Source organism: Thalassophryne amazonica, chromosome 12, assembly GCF_902500255.1.
Source record: "Thalassophryne amazonica chromosome 12, fThaAma1.1, whole genome shotgun sequence".
Taxonomy (NCBI): Eukaryota; Metazoa; Chordata; class Actinopteri; order Batrachoidiformes; family Batrachoididae; genus Thalassophryne; species Thalassophryne amazonica.
In genome coordinates, this window is record NC_047114.1 from 46,923,140 (window position 1) to 46,950,314 (window position 27,175).

The 27,175-nt window shown below is 43.8% G+C and overlaps 1 protein-coding gene across 1 annotated transcript in view; it reads right to left on the minus strand.

Annotated features, from left to right (window-relative positions):
• The window catches only part of si:ch211-14a17.10 (golgin subfamily A member 3), a 46,371-nt gene extending 26,842 nt beyond the window's left edge, over window positions 1-19,529 (minus strand). Inside the window, exons 1-9 of the mRNA XM_034182571.1 lie at window positions 19,437-19,529; window positions 17,772-19,376; window positions 16,785-16,950; window positions 16,047-16,337; window positions 7,657-7,746; window positions 7,495-7,563; window positions 6,621-6,704; window positions 6,451-6,537; window positions 6,264-6,356 (exon numbers count right to left, since the gene is read on the minus strand). Of these exons, the coding sequence (XP_034038462.1) occupies window positions 6,264-6,356; window positions 6,451-6,537; window positions 6,621-6,704; window positions 7,495-7,563; window positions 7,657-7,746; window positions 16,047-16,337; window positions 16,785-16,950; window positions 17,772-19,376; window positions 19,437-19,529 (2,578 nt within the window). The remainder of the gene's footprint in view (window positions 1-6,263; window positions 6,357-6,450; window positions 6,538-6,620; window positions 6,705-7,494; window positions 7,564-7,656; window positions 7,747-16,046; window positions 16,338-16,784; window positions 16,951-17,771; window positions 19,377-19,436) is intronic.
• Between the last annotated feature and the right edge of the window lie 7,646 nt (window positions 19,530-27,175).

A 27,175-nucleotide genomic window follows, 5' to 3' on the forward strand; every position in this document is an offset into this window, starting at 1 on the left:
GTGAGGCTTCATCACGGCGTTGCTTTTTGTTGTGTGCCCTGCGCCTCCGTCCCGACGCGCGAAGTCCTCCGCACATCTTTTCATGACAAAAAACTCCTGTAACAGTGGAATGTGCCGTTCATTTCCAAAGTAAACGCTTTGTTGATCTGGGACGTCGTGTGACTACCACAGAAATGGCAGAAGAGTTTGACATCAGCACTTTTTCGGCATGAAAAGACATGCAGAGGAATTCGGAATTACTTTTCTAACAGACCTCGTATGTGTTGCAAACTAACACGGTGCCTGACCATGCCCCATTCCCATTTTAAGACCAACATATCGAGGAATGTGTATTGTTAAAATTTACAACTACTCTTAGGAACAGTACATTAGGGATGCAACAAATGATTATTTGGATCATCGATGAATCTGATGGGGTTTCGACATGATTAATCGATTAATCGGATTAGTGGGGAATTTTTTAAAAAATGTGCCAGGGAAACAATTTTTCTCTCCTTCCATCACTTTATTTAACAACAGAACATTATTTGAAAACTTAAAACACTTGAAAATCAACAAATCGTCAAATGTCCCTTGGCTGTTGAAATATAAAATAATAAAGAATGAAACAGTTTATAATAAAGAAAAAAAATAATTATTTCAAATGGCATTGCTTTATCAAAGTGTTGAGTTGCCATAAAACAACACTGAAACATATAAATGTTATAAAATATATGGTAAAAAAAATAGGTATTTTTGTTGCTGCAAATGAGCAATTAGCATAACCAGTTAACCATAAAACCTAAATCAAAAACTATAGCCTGACTCATTATATGTGCAACATTCTCTGTATAACTTGTGGTCATTTCACAATGACACATGTTACTCATGTCTCTTTCTCTAAAATTGTGTTGTAGCATTATTAGTTATTATTACTATTATTATTGTTGCTATTATTATTAATATAGAAATAAAAATAAATTAAAAATATCTCCCCCTCTAGCTGCCACCTTATCGTGGTGGGGGAGTTTGCGTACCCGGATGATCCTAGGAGCTATGTTGTCGGGGGCTTTGTGCTCCCTGTAGGGTCTCCCAAGGCAAACAGGTCCTAGGTGACGGGACAGACTAAGGGCAGTTCAGAACCTCCATGACCAGTAAAAAATCAAGGACCGAGACGTCGCCCGGTATGGCGGAGCCGGGGCCCCACCCTGGAGCCAGGCCTGGGGTTGGGGCTCACGCGCGAGCGCCTGGTGGTCGGGCCTTAGCCCATGGGGCCCGGCCGGGCTCAGCCCGAAAGAGCGATGTGGCCTGCCTCCTGTGGGTTCACCACCTGCAGAGGGGGCCATGGGGGTCGGGTGCAGAGAGGATTGGGTGGCGGTCGAGGGCGGGTGGCCCGGCGGCCCGGTCCATGCTCACAACCCCTGGCTGTTGGGACGTGGAATGTCACCTCGCTAGGGGGAAAGGAGCCTGAGCTTGTGCGGGAGGTTGAGAGATACCGAATAGAGATAGTCGGGCTCACCTCCACGCACAGCTTGGGCTCTGGTACCCAACTCCTGGAGAGGGGCTGGACGCTTCATTTTTCTGGCGTTGCCCACGGGGAGAGGCGGAGAGCTGGGGTCGCATTGCTTATTGCTCCCCAGCTCAGTCGCCATGTGTTGGAGTTCACTCCGGTGAATGAGAGGGTCGCGTCCCTATGCCTTCGGGTCGGGGACAGGTCTCTCACCATTGTCTCGGCCTATGGGCCGAGCAGCAGTGCAGAGTACCCAACCTTCCTGGAGTCCCTGGGATGGGTACTAGATAGCGCTCTGACTGGGGACTCCATTGTTCTCCTTGGGGGATTTCAACGCCCACCTGGGCGGCAACAGTGAGACCTGGAGGGGGGTGATCGGGAAGCACGGCCTCCCCGATCTGTACCCAAGTGGTGTTCAGTTGTTGGACTTCTGTGCTAGTCACAGTTTGTCCATCACAAACACCATGTTCGAGCACAAGGATGTCCATAAGTGCACGTGGCACCAGGACACCCTGAGCCGGAGGTTGATGATCGACTTTGTAGTCGTATCATCTGACCTTCGGCCACGTGTCTCAGACACTCGAGTGAAGAGAGGGGCAGAGCTGTTGACCGATCACCACCTGGTGGTGAGTTGGATCCGCTGGGAGGGGAGGAAGCTGGTCAGACCTGGCAGGCCCAAACGTATCGTGAGGGTCTGCTAGGAACGACTGGCGGAACCCTCTGTCAGCGAGGTCTTCAACTCCCACCTCCACGAGAGCTTCTCCCAGATCCCGGGGAAGGTTGGAGACATGGAGTCCGAGTGGACCATGTTCTCCACCTCCATTGTTGATGCGGCCGCTCGTAGCTGTGGTCGCAAGGTCTCTGGTGCCTGTCACGGCGGCAATCCCTGAACCCGGTGGTGGACACCTAAAGTAAGGGATGTCGTCAAGCTGAAGAAGGAGTCCTACTTATCTTTGTTGGTAGGTGGGACCCCAGAGGCAGCTGACAGGTACCAGCAGGCCAAGCGTGCCACAGCCTGTGCGGTCGCAGAGGCAAAAACTCGGGTCTGGGAGGAGTTCGGGGAGGCTATGGAGGAGGACTATCGGTCAGCCTCGAAGAGATTCTGGCAAACCGTCTGATGCCTCAGGAGGAGGAAGCAGCTCTCCACCAGCACTGTTTACGGTGCAGGTGGGGAGCTGTTGACCCTGACTGGGGATGTTGTTGGGCGGTGGAAGGAGTACTTCGAGGATCTCCTCAATCCCATCGTCACGTCTTCCGAAGAGGAAGCAGAGACTGGGGACTCGGAGGCGGACTCATCCATTACCCAGGCCGAAGTCACCGAGGTGGTTAGAAAGCTCCTCGGTGGCAAGGCTCCTGAGGTGGATGAAATCCATCCTGAGTACCTTAAGTCTCTGGATGTTGTGGGACTGTCTTGGCTGACACGCCTCTGCAACATCGCATGGTGATTGGGGACAGTGCCTGTGGATTGGCAGACCGGGGTGGTGGTCCCTCTGTTTAAGAAGGGGGACCGGAGGGTGTGTTCCAACTATAGGGGGATCACACTCCTCAGCCTCCCCGGTAAGGTCTATTCTAGAGTACTGGAGAGGAGAATTCGACCGATGGTCAAACCTCGGATTCAGGAGGAGCAGTGTGGTTTTTGTCCTGGTCGCGGCACACTGGACCAGCTATACACGCTCCATCGGGTGCTCAAGGGTTCATGGGAGTTCGCCCAATCAGTCCACATGTGTTTTGTGGATCTGGAGAAGGCGTTCGACCGTGTCCCTCGGGGCACCCTGTGGGGAGTGCTCCGGGAGTACGGGGTAATGGTAAATGGACTGCATTTATATAGCGCTTTTCCATCTGCATCAGATGCTCAAAGCGCTTTACAATTATGCCTCACATTCACCCCGATGTCAGGGTGCTGCTATACAAGGCGCTCACTACACACCGGGAGCAATAGGGGATTAAAGGCCTTGATCAAGGGCCCTTAGTGATTTTCCAGTCAGGTGGGGATTTGAACCCATGATCTTGTGGACTCAAGCCCAACACCTTAACCACTAGACCATCACCTCCGGGGTCCAGGGTCCTTTGCTAAGGGCTATTCGGTCCCTGTACGACCGCAGCAGGAGCTTGGTTCGCATTGCCGGTAGTAAGTCAAAACTGTTTCCAGTGCACGTTGGCCTCCGCCAGGGCTGCCCTTTGTCACCGGTTCTGTTCATTGTTTTTATGGACAGAATTTCTAGGTGCAGCCAGGGTGTAGAGGGGGTCTGGTTTAGGAAACACAGAATCTCATCTCTGCTGTTTGTGGACAATGTGGTTCTGTTGGCTTCGTCAAATCAGGACCTTCAGCGTGCACTGGGGCAGTTTGCAGCCGAGTGTGAGGCGTCCGGGATGAAAATCAGCACCTCCAAATCCGAGGCCATGGTTCTCGACTGGAAAAAGGTGCTTTGCACTCTTCAGATCGGTGGAGTGTCCTTGCCTCAAGTGGAGGAGTTTAAGTATCTCGGGGTCTTGTTCACGAGTGAGGGACGGATGGAGCGTGAGATCGATAGACGGATCGGTGCAGCATCTGCAGTGATGCGGTCGCTGTATTGGACTGTCGTGGTGAAGAGAGAGCTGAGTAGGGGGGCAAAGCTCTCGATTTACCGATCGATCTACGTTCCGATCCTCACCTATGGTCATGAGATTTGGCTCATGACCGAAAGAACGAGATCGCGAGTACAAGCGGCCGAGATGAGTTTCCTCCGTAGGGTGGCTGGGTGCTCCCTTAGAGATAGGGTGAGGAGCTCGGTCACTCGGGAGGAGCTCGGAGTCGAGCCACTGCTCCTCCATGTCAAAAGGAGTCAGTTGAGGTGGCTCGGGCATCTTTTCCGGATACCCCCTGGACGCCTCGCTGGAGAGGTGTTCCGGGCACGTCTCATTGGGAGGAGGCCCCGGGGAAGACCCAGGACACGCTGGAGGGACTACATCTCTTGGCTGGCTTGGGAACACCTTGGGGTTCCCCCAGAGGAGCTGGGGGAGGTGTGTGTGGATCGGGAGGTCTGGGCAGCTTTGCTTGAGCTGCTGCCACCGCGACCCGACTCCGGATAAAGCGGAAGAAATCGATGGATGGATAATTTGTAATACATTTGACTCTTTTACCACAACAAACGCTGAGCCATTAATTATTATACAGAAAACAAATGCACAAACATGCTGAAATGCCAGCAGCTTAATGCTAACTTTAACATTGAAAATGCCATAGACATGCTAATGCATTAGCATCGGCGTTAGCATAAAATACATCTATCTGTTTCAGAAGACCATAACAGGTCAGTTTAACATAAAAAGGTAAATATTCCTCACAGACATATGTTCTTTAGGGTTTTAGTGGGGAAAAATTAAGATAGTGAAATAAAACGAAACCAGCGAAGCAGCAGCTCGAAGCACTCCTTCAATGGTTCAAGATTCAAAGCAAAGCTCGGTTGATTATATGGAAGAAATGAAACATTTGCGGTAAAACAAAGTTATTTAGCAACTAACTGATGACTAAATTAGTTGACAACTATTTTAATAATCGATTTCAATCGATTAACTCGATTAGTTGTTTCAGCTCTACAGTACATTAACAGTATTCTTAGCAATAAAAAGAGTTAAATTATGAAAAGAATTAATGACTTCCTTTCTACATACATTTCAAATGACCAATCAACAGCAACAAACTGCTACGATATTGTTTTTAATAAATCACTGACCCTGATCATACACATTCATGTTCAATTAATACCAGGTTTGGTATTCATTCAATATACCTATGCATGGACAAAGAGTGCACGCATACTTGTGACAGAAAGAACGTGCACTGTTTGTAAATGACAAGTGCATGCGTTGGAAAGTAGATATGACACTTGAGATGCACTGTGGCTACTTGGCACCAGGTAACAGAGAGTGCCTTGTGTCATGTTTCATGTTTTTGATCATATCTCTGGTGTCTTTTTTCAGCTTTTGTGGGTTTTATGTTTTCATTCGTACTCTCATTTTCTGTTCTGTTATCTGTGTTTACCTTTTCTCCCAGTGAGCAGGTTGTGGTGGACAAGTGGTCAGTGCACTTGGTTTCAGTACAGAAGGTTCCCGGTTCAAATCCCACCTTGCCACATTTCTCCATGTAATGTGGAGCTGTGTCAGGAAGAGCAGCCGACGTAAAACTTGTGCCAATTCAACATGCAGATCCACCCTGACTCTGCTGTGGCGTCCCCGAGTGCAACAATGGAGCAGCTGAAGGGACTTACTTACCTTTTCTCCCAGTGAATTTGCCTCTGTGGTGCTTTTATTTTGATATGGCAGGTCTTTGTATGTTTCCTTGATTTTACTTCCTGTTTCACAGGCACAGGCTTCCAATTTCAAGTGCACGCTCATTTCCTCCTTCACTCCAGTGTCAGGTTGTCTAACTTCTATGTCTGCTCTCTCACATTTATTTCCTGCATTTTATCTTCAGTTGATGCACTCCATGTCCTTGTGTTCTTCGAGTTTAGCCTGCCATTTTTCAGATTTCCTGTATGGTATGATTGCTCTTTGTGTTTTGACCCTCTGCCTATGTTCCTGGTTAACTGGTTTGTTCATTCTTTCATGGATATACCTACCTCACAGACTGACTTCCTTGTGTATCCTGACCACCAGTTAATCTGCTTCTTTCCACATTTATCAAACAGACTGCTAATTCTCATGGTGCTGCATTCCATGGTTTTATCTGCTGAAAATATAACCACTGCACTTTGAACATCAGCATAGAAGGAGTTTAACCAAGCTGACAACTTACCCACAATTTTCATGGGAGGATGTGATGTTTCTTTACTGAAGCCAGCTTGTACTGCATCCCAAATCTCATTTTGCAGTGTGATGATCTGAAGAACTGTATACAAACGTGTCAGAAATTAATGCAATATAGTGACCTTCACAGCCCAGTTTTACTACAAATGTCCTTCGATTGCTAAAATTTTTTTTACTGAGGTCTGAGTTCTTGTGGCTCCTTTCAAGCTGCAGCGTCTTAACCTTTAGCTCCCTGTTTCGCTCCTCCAGCTGTATCTGCAGCTCTGTTAGGTATGGTACATTTCAAAGTAAGATTGTCAGCTGATGCTTATGATGCTCTTCATGTGAAGTCGGAATACACACTCACCACTGATGTTCATCAAATTAGTTGCCTGTTTGAGCTTCTTCTGCAGTGAGTTCACCTCGTTGGTCAGTGCGATGATCTGTAGAACTGTAATAAATATACTTTTTATTTTAAAGGTTACCTAACAGTGAATTGTTACATGATAAAACTAGAGCACCGCGCTCATAGAGTGCAAACCTCCACCAACACTAATTTCCAATTGAAAATGTTTTTCAAGGTCAAAGTCCTGTTAGAAGTGACTTTCTGATTGAGGCACTTTTGATTGAGATATAATGTAAAATGTACACCAAATGATCTTTTCAATATTAAATTGAAACACCCACAAAATCCACAGTTCAGATCAGATCCAGATCAAACTTTTTCAGGTGAAAGTGAGTGCCAGTCTACTCCTCTCTTTCAAATATGAGAGTGATTGGGGCATTTAAATTTAAATTTTTTTGTTATTATTTTTTTAAATTAAAATGTTTAAATTAAATAGCCACAAACTTTGCAATCTGGATCAGACCTGGCTCAAACTTTGTCAGTTGATAAAGGATACCATCCTATATAAAGATCTCAAATATGAAATATGATCTCAAATATGAATTTTGGAAAATTCATTCAATGTTAAAGATATGGATTTTTCCAATTTTTCAAAATTTGTCCTGACTTTGATCTTTGACCTATGACCTTGAAAGTTGAATCAGTTGTTGTCCATCAGGATATGAATCCTCAGTAAAAATTTCATAATGATATATGAACAATTGTGGGCTCCAGGCTTTTCACAAACAAACAGACACACAAACAGAGGCGAAAAACATAACCTCTGCCCAACTTCGTTGGCAGAGGTAATAAGCCAACACTCAAGAGAGGGTGAAATATATAAAGTTTTGCTTACTCAGGAATGAGTTACTGTCATGAGTGGAAAGCAGCTGCTTCATTTTCTTGCGCAACTGGGTTTGATAACCTGTGAATAAAGGAGTCAGAGGCACACATTTTTGGGTTTGTCATTTGAGATGTACAATATATTTGTTACAGGATTTATAATGAAAGGACTTACAGCTGGTTGTAACTAAAGCTGTTGCGCTGCACGTGCTTAGCTTCAGATTCAACTGTCTGACCTCAGTCCTGAGTCGCAGGGCATCATTGTCTGTCAAAGAAGTCCCTCACAAAATTATTTAGATCATCTTTTAATAGAGTCACTTAATGTACAGTGCGTCCTGAAAGTGTTCACAGTGCTACACTTTTTTCCACATTTTTTATGTTTCAGCCTTAATCCAAAATGGATGAAATTCTTTTTTTTTCCCCTCAAAATTCTACACACAATACCCCATAATGACAATGTGAAAAAGTTATTTTAAGGTTTTTGCAAATTTATTAAAAATTTTAAACTAAGAAATCACGTGTACATAAGTATTCAAAAGCTCAAAATTCAGCTCAGGTGCATCCTGTTTCCACTGATCATCCTTAAGATGTTTCTATAGCTTAATTGGACCATCTGGGGTAGATTCAGTTGATTGGACATGATTTGGAAAGGGACACACCTGTCTACGTATAAGGTCCCACAGTTGACAGTGTATGTCAGAGGACAAACCAAGCATGAAGTCAAAGGAATTGTCTGTAGACATTTTAGACTGGATTGTCTTGAGGCACAAATCTGAGGAAGGGTACAGAAACATTTCTGCTGCTTTGAAGGTCCCAATGAGCACAGTGGCCTCCAACATCTGTAAACAGAAGAAGTTTGGATCCACCAAGACTCTTCTTGGAGCTAGCCACCTGTCTAAACTGAGCAATCTGGGTAGAACTGCCTTAGTCAATACCAAGAACGATGCTCACTTTGTCAGAGCTCCAGCAACATTCATCTGTGGAGCAAGGAGAACCTTCCAGAAGGACAACCATCTCTGCAGCAATCCACAAATCAGGCCTGTATGGTTGAGTGGCCAGACAGAAGCCACTCTTTAGTGAAAGGCACATAGCAGCCCACATGGAGTTTACCAAAAGACACCTGAAGGACTCTCAGACCATGAGAAACAAATTTCTCTGGTATGACAAAACAAAGATTGAACTCTCTGACATGAATGACAGTCATCATGTTTGGAGGAAATCAGGCGCTGCTTATCACCTAGCCAATAGCATCCCTACAGTGAAGCATGGTGGTGGCAGCATCATTCCTTGGGGATATTTTTCAGCAGCAGGAACTGGGAGACTAGTCAGGATTGAGGGAAAGATGAATGCAGCAATGTACAGAGACATCCTGGATGAAAACCTGCTCCAGAGCGCTCTTGACCTCAGACTGGGGCGAGGGTTCATCTTTCAGCAGGACAATGACCCTAAACACACAGCCAAGATATCAAAGGAGTGGTTTCAGGACAACTCTGTGAATGTCCTTGAGTGGCTCAGCTAGAGCCCAGACCTGAACTCGATTGAACATCTCTGGAGAGATCTGAAAATGGCTGTGCGCTGACAAGCTTGGTGCACCAAGCTTGTGACATATTCAAGAATACCTGAGGCTGGAATTGCTGCCAAAGGTGCATCAAAAAGGACTGAGCAAAGGGTGTGAATACTTACGTACACGTGATTTCTTTGTTTTTTTTAAATACATTTACAAAAAAAAAATCATGTTGTTATTATGGGAGGTTGTGAGTAGAATTTTGAGGAGAAAATGGATTTATTAAATATCTGAATAATATGTGGAAACAATGAAACCTTGTGAATACTTTCTGAATGCACAGTACCTTTGCAGTGTTGCCAGTAAGTTACTTTCATTCAAAAGTACAGTATTTTAATGTGCGGAATGAGGTAAATTACTGTAGAAATTACTGACATGTCTACAACCCCAATTCTAATTAAGTTGGGACGTTGTGTAAAATGTCAATCAATCAATCAATCAACTTTTTTTTATATAGCGCCAAATCACAACAAACAGTTGCCCCAAGGCGCTTTATATTGTAAGGCAAGGCCATACAATAATTATGAAAAACCCCAACGGTCAAAACGACCCCCTGTGAGCAAGCACTTGGCTACAGTGGGAAGGAAAAACTCCCTTTTAACAGGAAGAAACCTCCAGCAGAACCAGGCTCAGGGAGGGGCAGTCTTCTGCTGAGACTGGTTGGGGCTGAGGGAAAGAACCAGGAAAAAGACATGCTGTGGAGGGGGGCAGAGATCGATCACTAATGATTAAATGCAGAGTGATGCATACAGAGCAAAAAGAGAAAGAAACAGTGCATCATGGGAACCCCCCCACAGTCTACGTCTAAAGCAGCATAACCAAGGGATGGTCCAGGGTCACCTGATCCAGCCCTAACTATAAGCCTTAGCGAAAAGGAAAGTTTTAAGCCTAATCTTAAAAGTAGAGAGGGTATCTGTCTCCCTGATCTGAATTGGGAGCTGGTTCCACAGGAGAGGAGCCTGAAAGCTGAAGGCTCTGCCTCCCATTCTACTCTTACAAACCCTAGGAACTACAAGTAAGCCTGCAGTCTGAGAGCGAAGCGCTCTAATGGGGTAATATGGTACTACAAGGTCCCTAAGATAAGATGGGACCTGATTATTCAAAACCTTATAAGTAAGAAGAAGAATTTTAAATTCTATTCTAGAATTAACAGGAAGCCAATGAAGAGAGGCCAACAGGGGTGAGATATGCTCTCTCCTGCTAGTCCCCGTCAGTACTCTAGCTGCAGCATTTTGAATTAACTGAAGGCTTTTTAGGGAACTTTTAGGACAACCTGATAATAATGAATTACAATAGTCCAGCCTAGAGGAAATAAATGCATGAATTAGTTTTTCAGCATCACTCTGAGACAAGACCTTTCTGATTTTAGAGATATTGCGTAAATGCAAAAAGGCAGTCCTACATATTTGTTTAATATGCGCTTTGAATGACATATCCTGATCAAAAATGACTCCAAGATTTCTCACAGTATTACTAGAGGTCAGGGAAATGCCATCCAGAGTAAAGATCTGGTTAGACACCATGCTTCTAAGATTTGTGGGGCCAAGTACAATAACTTCAGTTTTATCTGAGTTTAAAGCAGGAAATTAGAGGTCATCCATGTCTTTATGTCTGTAAGACAATCCTGCAGTTTAGCTAATTGATGTGTGTCCTCTGGCTTCATGGATAGATAAAGCTGGGTATCATCTGCGTAACAATGAAAATTTAAGCAATACCGTCTAATAATACTGCCTAAGGGAAGCATGTATAAAGTGAATAAAATTGGTCCTAGCACAGAACCTTGTGGAACTCCATAATCAACTTTAGTCTGTGAAGAAGATTCCCCATTTACATGAACAAACTGTAATCTATTAGACAAATATGATTCAAACCACCGCAGCGCAGTGCCTTTAATACCTATGACATGCTCTAATCTCTGTAATAAAATTTTATGGTCAACAGTATCAAAAGCAGCACTGAGGTCTAACAGAACAAGCACAGAGATGAGTCCACTGTCCGAAGCCATAAGAAGATCATTTGTAACCTTCACTAATGCTGTTTCTGTACTATGATGAATTCTAAAACCTGACTGAAACTCTTCAAATAGACCATTCCTCTGCAGATGATCAGTTAGCTGTTTTACAACTACCCTCTCAAGAATCTTTGAGAGAAAAGGAAGGTTGGAGATTGGCCTATAATTAGCTAAGATAGCTGGGTCAAGTGATGGCTTTTTAAGTAATGGTTTAATTACTGCCACCTTAAAAGCCTGTGGTACATAGCCAACTAACAAAGATAGATTGATCATATTTAAGATTGAAGCATTAAATCATGGTAGGACTTCCTTGAGCAGCCTGGTAGGAATGGGGTCTAATAGACATGTTGATGGTTTGGATGAAGTAACTAATGAAATAACTCAGACAGAACAATCGGAGAGAAGAGTCTAACCAAATACCGGCATCACTGAAAGCAGCCAAAGATAACGATACATCTTTGGGATGGTTATGAGTAATTTTTTCTCTAATAGTCAAAATTTTGTTAGCAAAGAAAGTCATGAAGTCATTACTAGTTAAAGTTAATGGAATACTCAGCTCAATAGAGCTCTGACTCTTTGTCAGCCTGGCTACAGTGCTGAAAAGAAACCTGGGGTTGTTCTTATTTTCTGATGAAAATGAAATGTAATGAAATGTAAATAAAAACAGAATACAATGATTCACAAATCCTCTTCAACCTATATTCAACTGAATACACCACAAAGACAAGATATTTAATGTTCAAACTGATAAATCTTATTGCTTTTGTGCAAATTATTTGCTCATTTTGAAATACATGCCTGCAACACGTTACAAAAAAGCTGGGACAGTGGTATGTTTGCCACTGTGTTACATCACCTTTCCTTCTGACAGCACTGTCATGTGAGTGTCATGATTGGGTATAAAAGGAGCATCCCCAAAAAGCTCAGGCGTTCACAAGCAAAGATGGGGTGAGGATCACCACTTTGTGAACAAATGCATGAAAAAAAAATAGTCCAGCAGTTTAAGAATAATGTTTCTCAACATTCAATTGGAAGGAATTTAGGGATTCCATCATCTACAGTACATCATATAATTAGAAAATTCTGAAAATCTGGAGAACTTTCTACACGTAAGTGGCAAGGCCGAAAACCAACATTGAATGCCCGTGACCTTCGATTCCCTCAGGCGGCACTGCATTAAAATCAGATATCATTGTGTAAAGGATCTTACTGCGTGCGCTCAGGAACACTTCAGAAAACCATTGTCAGTTAACACAGTTCACTGCTACATCTGCAAGCGTAAGTTAAAACTCCCACCATGCAAAGAGAAAGCCATACATCAACAACATCTAGAAATGGCACCGCCTTTTCTGGGCCCGAGCTCATTTGAAATGGACAGACGCAAAGTGGAAAAGTGTGCTGTGGTCTGCTGAGCCCACATTTCAAAATGTTTTTGGAAATCATGGACGTCGTGTCCTCCGGACAAAAGAGGAAAAAGACCATCCAGATTGTTACCAGCACAATGTTCAAAAGCCAGCATCTGTGATGGTATGGGGGTGTGGCATGAATGACATCTTACACATCTGTGATGGCACCATCAATGCTGAAAGGTACATCCAGGTTTTGGAGCAACACATGCTGCCATCCAAGCAACGTCTTTTTCAGGGACGTCCCTGCTTATTTCAGCAAGACAATGCCAAGTCACATTCTGCACGTGTTACAACAGCGTGGCTTCATAGTAAAAGAGTGCGGGTGCTAGACTGGCCTGCCTGCAGTCCAGACCTGTCGCCCATTGAAATGTGTGGCACATTATGAAGCGCAAAATACAACGGAGACCCCGGACAGTTGAACGACAGAAGTCGTACATCAAGCAAGAATGGGAAAGAATTCTGCCTACAAAGCTGCAACAATTAGTGTCCTCAGTTCCCAAACACTTATTGAGTGTTATTAGAAGGAAAGGTGATGTAACACAGTGGTAAACATACCACTGTCCCAGGTTTTTGAAACGTGTTGCAGGCATCCATTTCAAAATGAGCAAATACTTGCACAAAAACAATAAAGTTTATCAGTTTGAACATTAAATATCTTGTCTTTGTGGTGTATTCAATTGAATATAGGTTGAAGAGGATTTGCAAATCATTGTATTCAGTTTTTATTAACATTTTACACAATGTCCCAACTTCATTGGAATTGGGGTTGTACATACCATTTACAGACAAATTTGCTCCCAAAACACTGAAGGAATATATATTTTAAATAAATAAACAAACAAACAAATAAATGTGTTTTTTAAAGAAATACACTGAATGGAAAGGCGCTGCTGCTTAGCCACCTTAACTAGAATTATAGGAAAGACATTGCCACATGCATAGTTGTAGAATTGAAGGACTTTGATATTTCAGGATGTTTACACAGAATCCTAACCATATTTATCTGTAAATAGTGGCTACAAAACATTCATGCAAGAATTTTTTTGGGGAAATTTCGTCATACTTTTTTTTCAGTAAGATGGGCTCATACAAACGTCACACCAGATTCAAAAAATGTTATGGTTCAGTTCTTAGTCAAACTCTTCCTCATCTACATGAATGACATGGATGTGGGCATGGCTTGCTCAATATTGAAGTTCGCTTATGATGTGAAATTATTGAGGAAAGTGTCAAAGGTGGAACAGACAGGACGATGATCACCAGCTCTGGAACTGGTCTCAGGAATGTTTTAGTAGCAGTGGTTCTTGAATGAGGACTAATGTTGACCATTATTATCATTTACTGAGGTGTTGTTGGGCCTGTAGCATAGATTTACATTTACACTACCTGTCCATACCTGCCCACAGTAACGGGTGGGTATCCCAATACCCGCTCGCTGTGCATAAAGTGATGACATCATAGCATGCGCAACCCAAGAACTGTCCGCAGACGATAACATGAAAAGGCGAGAAGTGTGTGTTGGTCCCAATATGGATATTCCGGATGATTTTATCATGGATAGTACGACAATGAACAGCAGCCAAAGCAGCCAGCTTGATGAGGGCGCCCTGGTGAATTTGGAGAGCAGCGCAGTACCAGCCAACATGACAAAAGTTAAAGTGAGCCAACTTTTTATGCATGTTTGCTGGGTGTCGTGCATTTTGAAATTACATTAAATATTGTTAATGTGATTCCACGTGTTGTGTATCTCAGTAAGTGATAATAATGCAAATAACATGCAGTTGTCGTGCGGTATATTGTCTAACTTGGACGAATATCTGTCATTTTGGGCACCTGGGCATGGACAGAGGGACTCTGAAAATGCATACCGCCCTCCAAAAGCATGTTATTGTATTAATACGAGTCCTGCAGTCATGTTAGCTGCATTCTGAGAGAGATGAAAACTCACCCAATTGCCTGTTGCGGTTTGTTGCTTGCTGAAGCTGAGTGTTCAGTGACACCAAGTGTTCCTGAAAGCCTAATTAAGACAAACCATGTTAGCGTGACAAAAAGCTGACAAGGAAATGTAAAAAGTGGAATGGGTTTAAATGCAAAGTCAGATTTCTGCAACCATTAAGTCCAAACAGTTGGTGACAGTGTGTGAAATGGGGGGGACAAAATCCTTGAGTTACAAGTGTGTGTTTTCTTGTTTTTAAAGAAATAATCCAAAATCATATGTTTATCTCATCCTCCCAGTGGTATTGAAAACTCATTCTGAAATTGATACTTGCAAGACCTTCTAAAGGAGCAGCATTTTTATATGAGGCAAAATATTTATGGAATATCTTAAACATCTGATGCAATCATGAATGCATGAATATGCAAATAAAAAAATGCACCATGTTAAAAAAAAAATGCACCATGGAATAATATTGTGTCAGTTCACTGTATTCAGGGGCTGCAGTGTGATTTATTTTTTATTTTTTTCGTTCAGGTCCTGCTGAGCTAGAGTGAAAAAAGGTCCACTTCACTGTCTGTACAAACAAATAAATCATTTTATTTGTTGTCCTTTTTGGTCTTCCCACTAAAACTTTACATTGTGCCAAGTTAATATGGACATGATGACCTTTGATGACCACATGGGCTAAAAAGTACTTATCCTCTTTGTTAGAGTGTCTGTCTCCCATGTCCATCATGAGTCCAATGCAGGACTGAGTGTCAAACACAATGCAGGTGACACTTAGATCTGCTTAACGCCTCAACCCTCTGTGCCCAATGCATTCCATTTCAAAGAAAATGACAGAAGACACTAATTGCTTGACTTTCTGTGCAGCCTACCGAGGCAGCAGAGATCAATAACCAAAAGTCTGCCACAGCCAAGTGAAACCTGGACGTGCCCTTAGCCTTCTCCAGCTGCTGGGGTCCTCTACACTCAGGCAACTGCATGCTGGATTACATACATAAAAACATGCTACATGGCCAAAATGTCATTGCTGACACTCTCTCACCAACTGTTCCTTTGACACAAAGTCACTCGAGTGGTGTCTCGAGAAAACGACTCGAAATGGCTCGCCAAAAACATAACTGAGGAGCATCTTTCATTGTAAACATTTTAAATACTTTTGTCGTACAGCTACTTGTAACATAGAACACAATTGCATTTCTGGTAAACGTTCTCTTTTACAGCCTATCGAACATTTCTATAAGCCTGTATGCATACCATTAGCAGATTTACATATCCAACCTTTGTGGAGGTCTCACACCTCTTCCAGATCTGGTAAACGTCCCAGCTGGTCTGAGGTGGCTCCTATTTCTCCTCAGAAAACCCCTGTCAGTTTCTACCTCATAAGATCTGGGAGCATTGGCAGGTTTAACTACTGTTCCAGTGATTCCTTCAGTAGTTATCTTTCTGTCCTGTCTCCAATTCTGGGAGCGGTCTGGCACGGTGTCTCCGGTTATATTGCCATGCCTGCTCACCCCTCCCCTCCTCATCCTTCGTCCGAAAAGTCTTCAGGTCGGGCCACTTGGGCATCAACTTGGCTGCAGACTGTGGAAGGGAGCTGCGCAGGTGTCTCCCCATGAGCAACTGCGCCGGTGAGAACCCGTGTTCCAGTGGGTGGATCTGTAGACAAGCAGCGCCCTGCTGAAGTCACAGTCCTTTCTCCACAGATCTTTGATGGTATGAACAGCGCGCTCTGCCTCCCCATTAGCTTGGGGGTATCTAGGGCTGCTCGTGATATGTGTGAACTGGTACTCCTTAGCAAACTGTCTGAACTGGTCTGAAGAAAACTGTGGCCCGTTATCTGACACCACAGTCTCTGCAACTCCGTGTCTTGCAAAGGCCTCTTTCACAGCCTTAATAGTGACCTCTGCCGTTGTGTGCTTCAGTTCAGCTATCTCAGTGTACCGAGAAAAGAAGTCAATAATCAGCAAATATTGTTTCTGTGACCACTCAAAAAGATCCATGCCAACTTTTTGCCACGGGCGGTCGGGAACAGGAGTTGGTAACATGGGTTCACGATTCTGTACCCTGTGCTTTTGACATATTTCACACCTGTCTACCACCTGTTGTATTTGAGTTGAGATGCCCGGCCACCACAACAGCCTCTTTAGCTCTAGCCCTGCACTTTGAAATGCCCTGGTGGCCTCATGGAGACATGCCAAAACCTCCGCTCGCAGAGGAGGTGGTATCACAGTCTCTCTCCTTTCATGAGAAGATCCTGTGCTACATTAAGTCCATTCTGTATTGCCAGTAATCCCTTAACTCTGGATCTAGTTTACACTTTCTGGCCATCCTGAAAAACAGTGATTTACCACCTTTTTGCACAGTTCATCTTTACCTTGTGCTAGTTTAATGTCCTCTAGCCTTTTGTCTGTGGCTGGAAGCTGGGATACAACACAGTCCACAAAGACGTCCACTTCCTTTTCCAGCTGAAGGTCTCCTGGAGGAGGGCGGGCCCTCCAGTGGTGCTCGGGACAGGGCATCAGCGGTGACAAGGTTCTTCCCTGGAACATGAACAATGTTAAAGAAAAATGCAGTAGTCTGAGGCGGGAATCTCAGAATGCGTGGAGGTAGGTCATCCATGGCCTCTTGTGCTCAGGAGGGGAACTAGGGGTTGTGCTCTGTGATCAGGGTGAACTGCAATCCCCTGAGATAAGATGAAAGTCTCTCACATGCCCATGTCGCAGCAAGCGCCTCCTTTTCTATCTGCGCATACGTCTCTCTGTGTCTGTGAGTCCTCTTGAGATATATGTCAATGGTCGCCACGAGCCGTCGGACTGTTTCTGAGTAAGAACAGCTCCAATACCGTTATGGCGACGCATCAGCTGCAACGCTTGTATCCGCTGAGTAGAGTACTGAGCGAGCACTTCGGGAGAGCTAGTATCGCTTTTAGTCTCTGAAACGCTTGTCTCCTGTGGCTCGCCACGTCCACTCGTTTCTCTCTTTTTGTAGGTCTTTTAGGGTGTGGTGATTGTGGCTAATTGTGGCATGAACTTAGCGAGATAGTGGCCATTCCCAAGAGACGGCACACATCTTCCACATTCTGAGGCTGTGGCAGCTGTTGAATTGCTTTTACCTTGTTGGGCTCAGCCTCAATGCCTTTTGCTGAAACTTTGTGTCCACAAAGATGATTTCGTCTTTTAGGCAAACTCACACTTCTCGTTCAGAGTGAGACCTTCCCTCTGAACGTTTGGAGCACACAATGCCAACCTATGGTCATGCTCCTGCCTGTCTCTGCCGTACACAAGCACATCGTCGGCATGACAAATCACCCTTCAAAATCTTCCAGCATCTGCGACATTCTCCTTTGGAAATGTTCCGGTGCCGACGCTATGCCAAAAGGAAGGTGGTTGAACTGAAACCTTCCAAAAGGCGTTGATGAAGGTTGTGAGCGGCCTTGACTCGGGTGCAGAGGAATTTGCCAAAATCCAGAACGGGCATCGAGCTTTGTGAACACTCTAGCATCCTTAATCTTTGCTAGTGTTTGAGCCACGCTGGGAGAATATGGCATTCCCTTTTTACTGTTGCATTCAGGGGGTGTGAGGTCCACACATATTCTGGGAGGCTTTTTTACTGGTCTGGGGATCACAACAATGCCCGAACACCACTCCGTAGGCTCAGTGACTTTGGAGATAACTCCCATCTCTTCCATCCTGTGCAGCTCTGTTCTCACTGCATCTCTGAGGGGAAGCGGAATCCGTCGCGGGGCGGATAGGGCTACCGGTATGGCTCCCTGCTCTAGCTCAATGTGATATGGCTCCTTCAACATTCCTAAATCCTTAAACACATCTGGGTAAGCTGCCCTGAAATCTATCTCCGATTCAGTGACTGTATTTACTCTATACACGAGGCCTAAAGCCTCACATGCAGGTCTGCTTAACAGTGGCTGAACTAGACCAGACACAAGGTAGACCTCCTGTGATACACTGTGTCCTTTCACTACCAGTTGTGCCCCAAAGCAGCCTTTAACATTGAGTGGGTAACTGCCTGGCCCCAGTAGTGTCTTTTTAGGTTTCTGCAGCTTACCATCCCTATCTGGGCTGTATAGTCCCTCTGGAATAGACGTAACATCTGCCCCTGTGTCAAGTTTAAAGTCTATGTTTTCCCCATTTAACTTGACCTTTTGCATCCAGGGCTGTGACCTCACCGTCCCCACTTCTCCCAGGAACACACAATCCTCACTGTCTGTATCTTTTAGACTTTCCGTCACTTCTCGTACCCTTGCAGCATCACTACTGCGACAAACTACAGCAAAATGTCCTTTCCTCAAACATTTTCGGCACTGTACTTCTCTAGCTGGGCAATCTTTCCATGAGTGCTTGTTCTTGCGGCCACAGCGGCCACGTTCCTTATCACTTAGCTTGGGTGGCCTTTGTTCTTTCTTCTGCCGTGTCTGTGTTTTCCCTCTTTTCATGCTTGTCCTTATATTGTCCATGTTCAGTGTTTTCCCTTCTGCAGAGCTGCTGTGAAGTATTAATTGTTGTTTCTTTACAGATTCGCTCTGCCTAACTTTCTGAATGGCTTTAGCAAGAGTTAACTCTGAGTCCATTTGTAGCTGCTCGGACAGTCTTTTGTCTCTTATGCCAACTACAACTCTGTCCCTTATAAGTTCATCTTTGAGCACTCCGAATCCACAGTTTTCTGCAAGTTTATGTAGAGCTGTGATGAATGATTCTGCACTCTCACCCTCATGTTGCCGTCTGGAATTAAACTGTGCTCTTTCAAAAATGACATTATGTTTTCCAACATAATGCTTCTCAAATGCCTCTTTAACAGTTGCATATTTCTTTTTCTCTGCATCACTCAGTGGTAAGACAGCCAAAACATCGTCAGCAGCGTCTCCCATCACGTACAGAAGTGAGTTGACCTGATATTCGTCAGGCTTATTGTCGAGAGCGGTTGCAATACGAAACCTTTCAAACCTTCTGATCTACTTTGGCCATTCAGCAGGATGAGAAAAGTCAAATGTCTCTGGGGGAGTTATTTGTACCGTGGTTGCCATCGTAATGAGTGGATCTCTGGCTACTTCGTGTCCAGAATCCGAACGGTCCGGTGAGCCGACCACGTCTCCCTCCACCGACATGTAGGCCCGTGCTTAACAGAGCGCACCCACCTCGTAGCTAGCGCGGGTGTCCATCGTGGCCGCGTTTCGCCTGCCTGTAGGTCATTTTCGGGTTGCGACTGCACGAAAACTTTCGCAAGTTAACTACACTGTACTGCACTCGAAAATACGGTGGAGGCAGTTCGCACTCTCTGACACCATGTATACTCAACAAAAATATAAATGCAACACTTTTGGTTTTGCTCCCATTTTGTATGAGATGAACTCAAAGATCTAAAACTTTTTCCACATACACAATATCACCATTTCCCTCAAATATTGTTCACAAACCAGTCTAAATCTGTGATAGTGAGCACTTCTCCTTTGCTGAGATAATCCATCCCACCTCACAGGTGTGCCATATCAAGATGCTGATTAGACACCATGATTAGTGCACAGGTGTGCCTTAGACTGCCCACAATAAAAGGCCACTCTGAAAGGTGCAGTTTTGTTTTATTGGGGGGGGGGGGATACCAGTCAGTATCTGGTGTGACCACCATTTGCCTCATGCAGTGCAACACATCTCCTTCGCATCATCTGTGAAGAGAACACCTCTCCAACGTGCCAAACGGCAGCGAATGTGAGCATTTGCCCACTCAAATCGGTTACGACGACGAACTGGAGTCAGGTCGAGACCCGATGAGGACGACGAGCATGCAGATGAGCTTCCCTGAGACGGTTTCTGACAGTTTGTGCAGAAATTCTTTGGTTATGCAAACTGATTGTTCCAGCAGCTGTCCGAGTGGCTGGTCTCAGACGATCTTGGAGGTGAACATGCTGGATGTGGAGGTCCTGGGCTGGTGTGGTTACACGTGGTCTGCGGTTGTGAGGCTGGTTGGATGTACTGCCAAATTCTCTGAAACACCTTTGGAGACGGCTTATGGTAGAGAAATGAACATTCAATACACGAGCAACAGCTCTGGTTGACATTCCTGCTGTCAGCATGCCAATTGCACGCTCCCTCAAATCTTGCGACATCTGTGGCATCGTGCTGTGTGATAAAACTGCACCTTTCAGAGTGGCCTTTTATTGTGGGCAGTCTAAGGCACACCTGTGCACTAATCATGGTGTCTAATCAGCATCTTGATATGGCACACCTGTGAGGTGGGATGGATTATCTCAGCAAAGGAGAAGTGCTCACTATCACAGATTTAGACTGGTTTGTGAACAATATTTGAGGGAAATGGTGATATTGTATATGTGGAAAAAGTTTTAGATCTTTGAGTTCATCTCATACAAAATGGGAGCAAAACCAAAAGTGTTGCGTTTATATTTTTGTTGAGTGTACAAACAGGACACCCGAGTCTCTTCTACCTCGTGGAACCCCAGCCGTCTTTATTCAATACCCGGAAGTTCATATAACATCCGTCGAACAGCATTGTGGGAATAGTAGTCTCCCGCTACAGTGTCCAAGGCTTCTCCAAAGAGACCAGTTACCAAGGACATTAGGGTGGTCCTTATTTTGCAAAGTCTTGAAATGAAGTTTTGGAGGAATGTTCCTGGTGCTCAGTGTTGCCACAGTTACTTTGAAAAAGTAATCCAATTACTGATTACTGATTACTCCTTGAAAAAGTAACTTAGTTACTTTACTGATTACTCAATTGTAAAAGTAACTAAGTTAGATTACTAGTTACTTTTTTAGTTACTTTCCCCAGCTGCCGACAACAACCCACGTCAACATGACAATGATACCTGTTTTGCCAAAACTCACTTTATAGTCACCCTTTCTTGACTTCAATGAAAATAAATACTTGTTTTATAAAAGTAAAATAAAGACCTCTTTCTTGACCTCATATTTAACTGTTGACAGCACTGTAACAGTAAAACTTGCAATTTCAAACCTACATTGTTTATAAATGTAATGATTAAATTCTAACATTTTTCTAACATTTAAATTCTCTCTAAACATTTTACTTGTCGAAATTATTATTATTATAAGCAATATTAGTAGTTGTAGTAAAAAACGGCTTCAAAACTGGACCTTTAATCTAGGGGTGTTGTGGGGGAGGGGGCACATCCTTGCCCCACGCCCCCATTCCATCTGGATTCGCCCCTGCTTTGGCGTTTGAGCATAAAGAATGGATAACATTTATTTATGCAGAAAACGTGACCAGATTTACAGGTAAGAAAGTTTTATTGGGTTTTCACATCATGTGGTCCTCAGAAAGAGAGTTTAGGTGCATTTGAGTGGAAAATAGTGTTAGTTGTTGACGCGTCGCGGAGGATCAGCTGTTTTTAACGAGACGATACGGAGCAGCTCAGATCAGAATTCTAAATAAAGCAGGGAAAAAAAGTTTAAAAATGTCTTTGTAAAGCTCAGTGCAGGTGTGCTGATCACCGCGCTTTAAGAGGTGAGGACGAGTCGAGCAGCTGCAAAAAACCGTGGATGAAAAGCTCACAGCTCACTTAAAGTGGGCAGTTCAGTCGAACCCCGACCTGCCTGCCCACAGACCAACTTAATGCTGCTGTCGACCCACAATGAAAAATAATAGTAACGCACAGTGACTTGGAGAAGTAACTTTAATCTGATTACTGATTTTGGAAAGATTACCGCGTTAGATTACTCGTTTACTAAAACAAAGTGGTCAGATTAGAGTAACGCGTTACTACCGGCATCACTGCTGGTGCTCACTTAAAAATTCAAGATGGCCTCCACAGGTGATTTTCAAGCTTTAGTTTAGTAGCATTATATAGCATGAAAATAGCAAAATGTCAATGCTATGGAGCTACCTTTAAAAAAAATTAATTATGCAACAAAAATTTCACAGCATGTTTTCTCATCAATTGGAACCTATTGGGGGGGGGGGGGGGGGGGGGGCAGAATATTAAATTTAAAAACTTTGCAAAATAAGGACCACCCTAAAGGACATCTAGTCATCCTCTTAGTACGTGCATTTAGTGTCCAAGTCTCAAAACCGTATAATAAAGACAAGAAGTACCAGGACCTTACAGACTTAAACTTTGCTTTCCTGTAAAGATATCACCATCATGAAATGCCTCTGTCCAGTAACCTTGGGACTCCGTAAGCTCTTCCCAGGCATCTCTTGGTCTCAATGACCAAGAACCCTGTCCCTGCTGAGACAGGTGAATGTCTCTACAAGTTCAACACTGTCATCACATATAGACATACTTCTGATGGCTGAGTTCAGGAAGTTGCTGAAGCGTGGTTTTGGTCTTGTTGCAGGTCAATCACAAACACACTCAAATTCCTCACTCAGCTTCTCAAGTGATGCAATTAGAGTATCCATGGATTCCACAAAGATCACAGCATTGTCTACGAAGTCAAGGTCAGTAAACCTTTCCCCGTCAGCAAAAGCACCTAAGCCGTTGGTTTCCACAAGCCGACCCAACACCCAGTCACTGCAAGCATTACACAATGTAGGAACCAGAACATATCCCTGATGAACACTAGTTTTCACCTGAAAACAAATTCTGAAATTCTGTCCCAGCACTCACAGGACTTGTGGCTATGATGTCCAGCAACATCTTGGGATCCTGCAAATTGTCAGGATGTCCCAGAAAGCAGCCCGGTCAACCGAATAATATGCTTTGTGAAAATCATCATAAGTTGCAAAGAAGTATTTATATGATGTGATATTCAAGCTTGTGTTTGTGTTGGGAAGGTGTCGTGACACGGACCCACAACAGGGGGCGTTAATGAACGGACAATAGATAAGCCAAAAGTAACAATTTAATGTTGTGAATCGCACAACGAAATACAGACAATAACAATACTGTGGATTGTCAATTATACACAAGGTGACGTGTGGGCAGGCTCGAAGATAGAAGACGTCTGGCGAGAGAAGAGCCGGATCCCACACAGCTTCCACCACCAACGGATCTGAAGAACACCGGAACCGCCAAGCCCTGCGCCCCAGGTGGCCACTGTCTTCAGCAGTCAGACCCGGTACTGCTGGCAGAAACAGAAACAGTTAGTGGTGGGTGTGTGAATACACACCCAGCAATCTTACAGTGCTTAGTCCTCCAGGAGGGAAAACCTCCACCTCCAGATACAGAATCACCCGTGCAGCTCCTGTAGGTCTCCTTCCTGGATGGAGTGAGAAACGAAGACCGTCGTCCTCTCACTGTCCGCCAATCCAGCCTTCAATAGACCCCGCAGGAACACGGCTGCACACAGACCACTGTTTACAACAATGAATAATCACAGCAGAGAAAATTACCTGAATGGTAGCTGATTTCTCTGCAGGGAGGTGGAGTTGCAGTCCGGCTTTTATGGAGGATGTAGTTGATGAGTGACAGCTGGTGTTGATGATGTGTGACAGCTGTCACTCCAGTAGTTCTGACGCCCTCTCCTGCTTGAAGCCCGCACTCCAAGCAGGGCACCATCTGGTGGTGATGGGCCAGCAGTACCTCCTCTTCAGCGGCCCACACAACAGTTTGTATTCAATGAGTACTGATGGATGATAAATACTTTTTGCCGTATCAAATTAGGAAAACTGGCTTTGAACATAACACCCAACAAGAGTAACAACCATCCCAAAGGTCCATTTTCATGTAAATTGACCCACCTCTATAAAAATGGGTATTTGTAGTGTGTGCAATAGCATGTGATGTGCAATAGATAATATTGCTGTTCACTCACCAGCACATGTTTTGATAATTGACTGTAGGAGAAAAACAGTTATTAAAATACAGAAGCAAGATGAATTTAGCATTCTCACAATCATCCAGGCATTAAAATTCCAATATTGATTATGGTATAATAATGATAACAACAACAAAAACAATAATCATAATCTCACATTTAGGTGTAAGTATGAGAAATACACATTACATACGGTTATATTTATGTTCTTGAGATCAGTTTTTCCTGGTAGAGTTATCTGAGGCCAACAGAAACCATAAATGTCAGTATCAGGACTGCACCAGTTACAGATACTGATAAATTTAAATAATTTGTGGACTCACTGTGAGTTGTGGAAGGATCTGGACCACCTCTAGAGTTCTTGTATGATTGATTAAAGTTTTCACTTGAATGAAGAAGACAGAAAATTCAAAATTACCTTGAATATCATTTTGTAAAACCATTCATTCTACACTTATCAGTCACACTTGTTGAAACCTGACTATGGATCTGATGGTGGGTCTGGTCCCAGGGGCTGAGGCTGGATTACTGTGTCTTACCATGTGCACTATACGAGGCTCGCAAGACAAAGATGAGAAGGAGGTAAATCCAAATAAAGTGTGATCCTCCAGCCATTGCACTTCTTTCCTTCTGTCAACACTCTAAGAAGTCCTCGCTGGCTTTTTATTCAGCCTTTTTGAACCCTGGTGGGGTAATTCAGGGGCGGTATTGGCTTCCCGTAAGAGGACGAGCAAACAATTTTTTTTACACTGAACACACACACACACACACACACACACACACACACCCACACACACACACACACACACACACACACACACACACACACACACCACACACACACACCACACACACACACACAGAACAATTTAGTAGGAAGTAAGATTTATTTAATCAAATTGGAATATATCTTGTGCAGAAGTCTCATTTATAAAATGCCACGTGTTGGTTATCTCATTAGCACACACATACATGTAAAATAGGTGTATGCAATTGGTCAGTGAACTTAAAGGATCTTGTTTTGCAAAAACGGTTTCAAATCTACATTTTTGGTGGGACAGTGTTTTTTTTAAAGTGCAGGACTTCTAAAGTGAGACATCAATTGTCTGGGATTCTCCCTGGATTGGAGGGACTTCAGTCCTTCCCTCGTTGCATTTTTACACGGTACATACTGTATCTAGGTTTTTCCAAAGCACTGAAAAATAAAATGTTGACACGTTAATTTATTCCAATATTGTAAGCCTCTGTTATTACAGAAGAAGGATTTCATTCTGAATTTAAAAAATTTCTGGGAATGATTTGCTGAAATTGTTGTGTGGTACACCCTGACTCATCTATTTACACCAAGTTAATGATTCAATATGTATTCAGCGGTTTTAAGAGTAACACGTGGGTGAGTTTCTGCCTATATATTATGTGACAACCTTCCAGGCGAACTGTATACTGTAATAAAGAAGAAATACTTTGTGTCAGTAAAATAGCAAATATCATGTATTCCCATACCATGTGTGTTGAAATGATTTTTGTTGCCAGTTTTTTCCAAATTTACCAGCTTGTCAGAAGGCAGTTTGTTTGATAATGATTTATTATGTACCTACTTCCCGTCAGACAGGATTTTAGTCATATGAATCCTGTCAGTGTCTATTTCACACTCAAATATCGTAAGACCAAAGGGGGTGATGGCTTGTGATCCAGTGGGTGTGAATGCAGATGAAGGCTGCACAAGGTCCTCAGACACCGATCATCTGGGATGAGTGTGTTGGCAAGCAACAACATTTTCACATTAATCAGTCATATACACAGGCATCTCCAGATCGATCCCGGAGGCAGATTTTCGAAGCTGCATTGCACACCCACAAGTCTTTCGGTGATCAGCAAAGAGTGATTGTGCAGGGTTGTGAATACAAAAGCCCTTAGCTCAAACCCAGCACAAAAGTGGCAGATGTGTGATTCAGTAATCAGACCCTTGGAAGAAGTAGGAGGGTTTTTCAGCAGCTGCATCTAATTGAGCAGCTTTATTTAGGATCCATTTTGCCCACCCTGAATAAGGAGGGGGCTAGAAAAGGTTCTGTAAACATAATTTGCTTCACCTTAACCTGTCTGGATTACTGCCTCAAGAGGGTCACCAGCTCTGAGATAGAAAAATGAAAACAAAAGTGGTGAGATTCGGTACAGAGAATGTACGAAAACTTTATGGACAACAAAAAATTGGCCCAAATGGAAAGGTGAAGAGCTTTAATTCCTTGCAAACTCCAGAGTGCAACACCAACTCCTGTACCTCACCTTCATTTACTTGACAAAGGCATTTACCAGCTTGTCACACTTACTGAAAATTCTGAGCAAAACTGGCTGTCCAAAGAAATTCATCAAGATTCTGGGGCTATGACATGTCCACCACAATTCTGGTGAATGGCACAAAAACTGAAGCCTTCAACATGTAATCATGGAGTAAAGCAGGACTGTGTCATTGCCCCTGCACTCTTCATCATCTTCATGGCCACAATCCTCCATCTGATCAAAGACAAGGTGCCACCATTAATTGACAACATGTACAAATGGATGGAAAACTCCTCAACTTGAGCCAACTGAGAACCAAGAAGAAAATCACCACCACATTGCTCCTGGACTTCCAGTACACCGATCACAACAGCATGTCATCCTTTACAGAAGAAGATCTTCAGAAATCCTTGAAATCTTTGATGAAGCCAACATCGAGCTTGGTCTTCACATCAAGCTGAAGAAGGCATAGATCCAACATGGTCAACCAAAAGCTTCCTGTGAGGCTGCATGGACTGGTCTTGGAGGATGCAACCAGCTTTCTGTCCCTGGACAGATATGTGTCTTCAAATGCAGATATCAACGACAAGATCCAACACTAACTCAAGTGTGTAGGCACTGCCTTTGGGTGACTTTGCAGATTTGTTGGCATGTTGCGTGTTTTAAGATATTGAGTATATTTTTACAGTGGTTCTCTTCCCTCTGGGTTTACTGGCAAAGAGCACCAGGATGGTACTGGCTATGA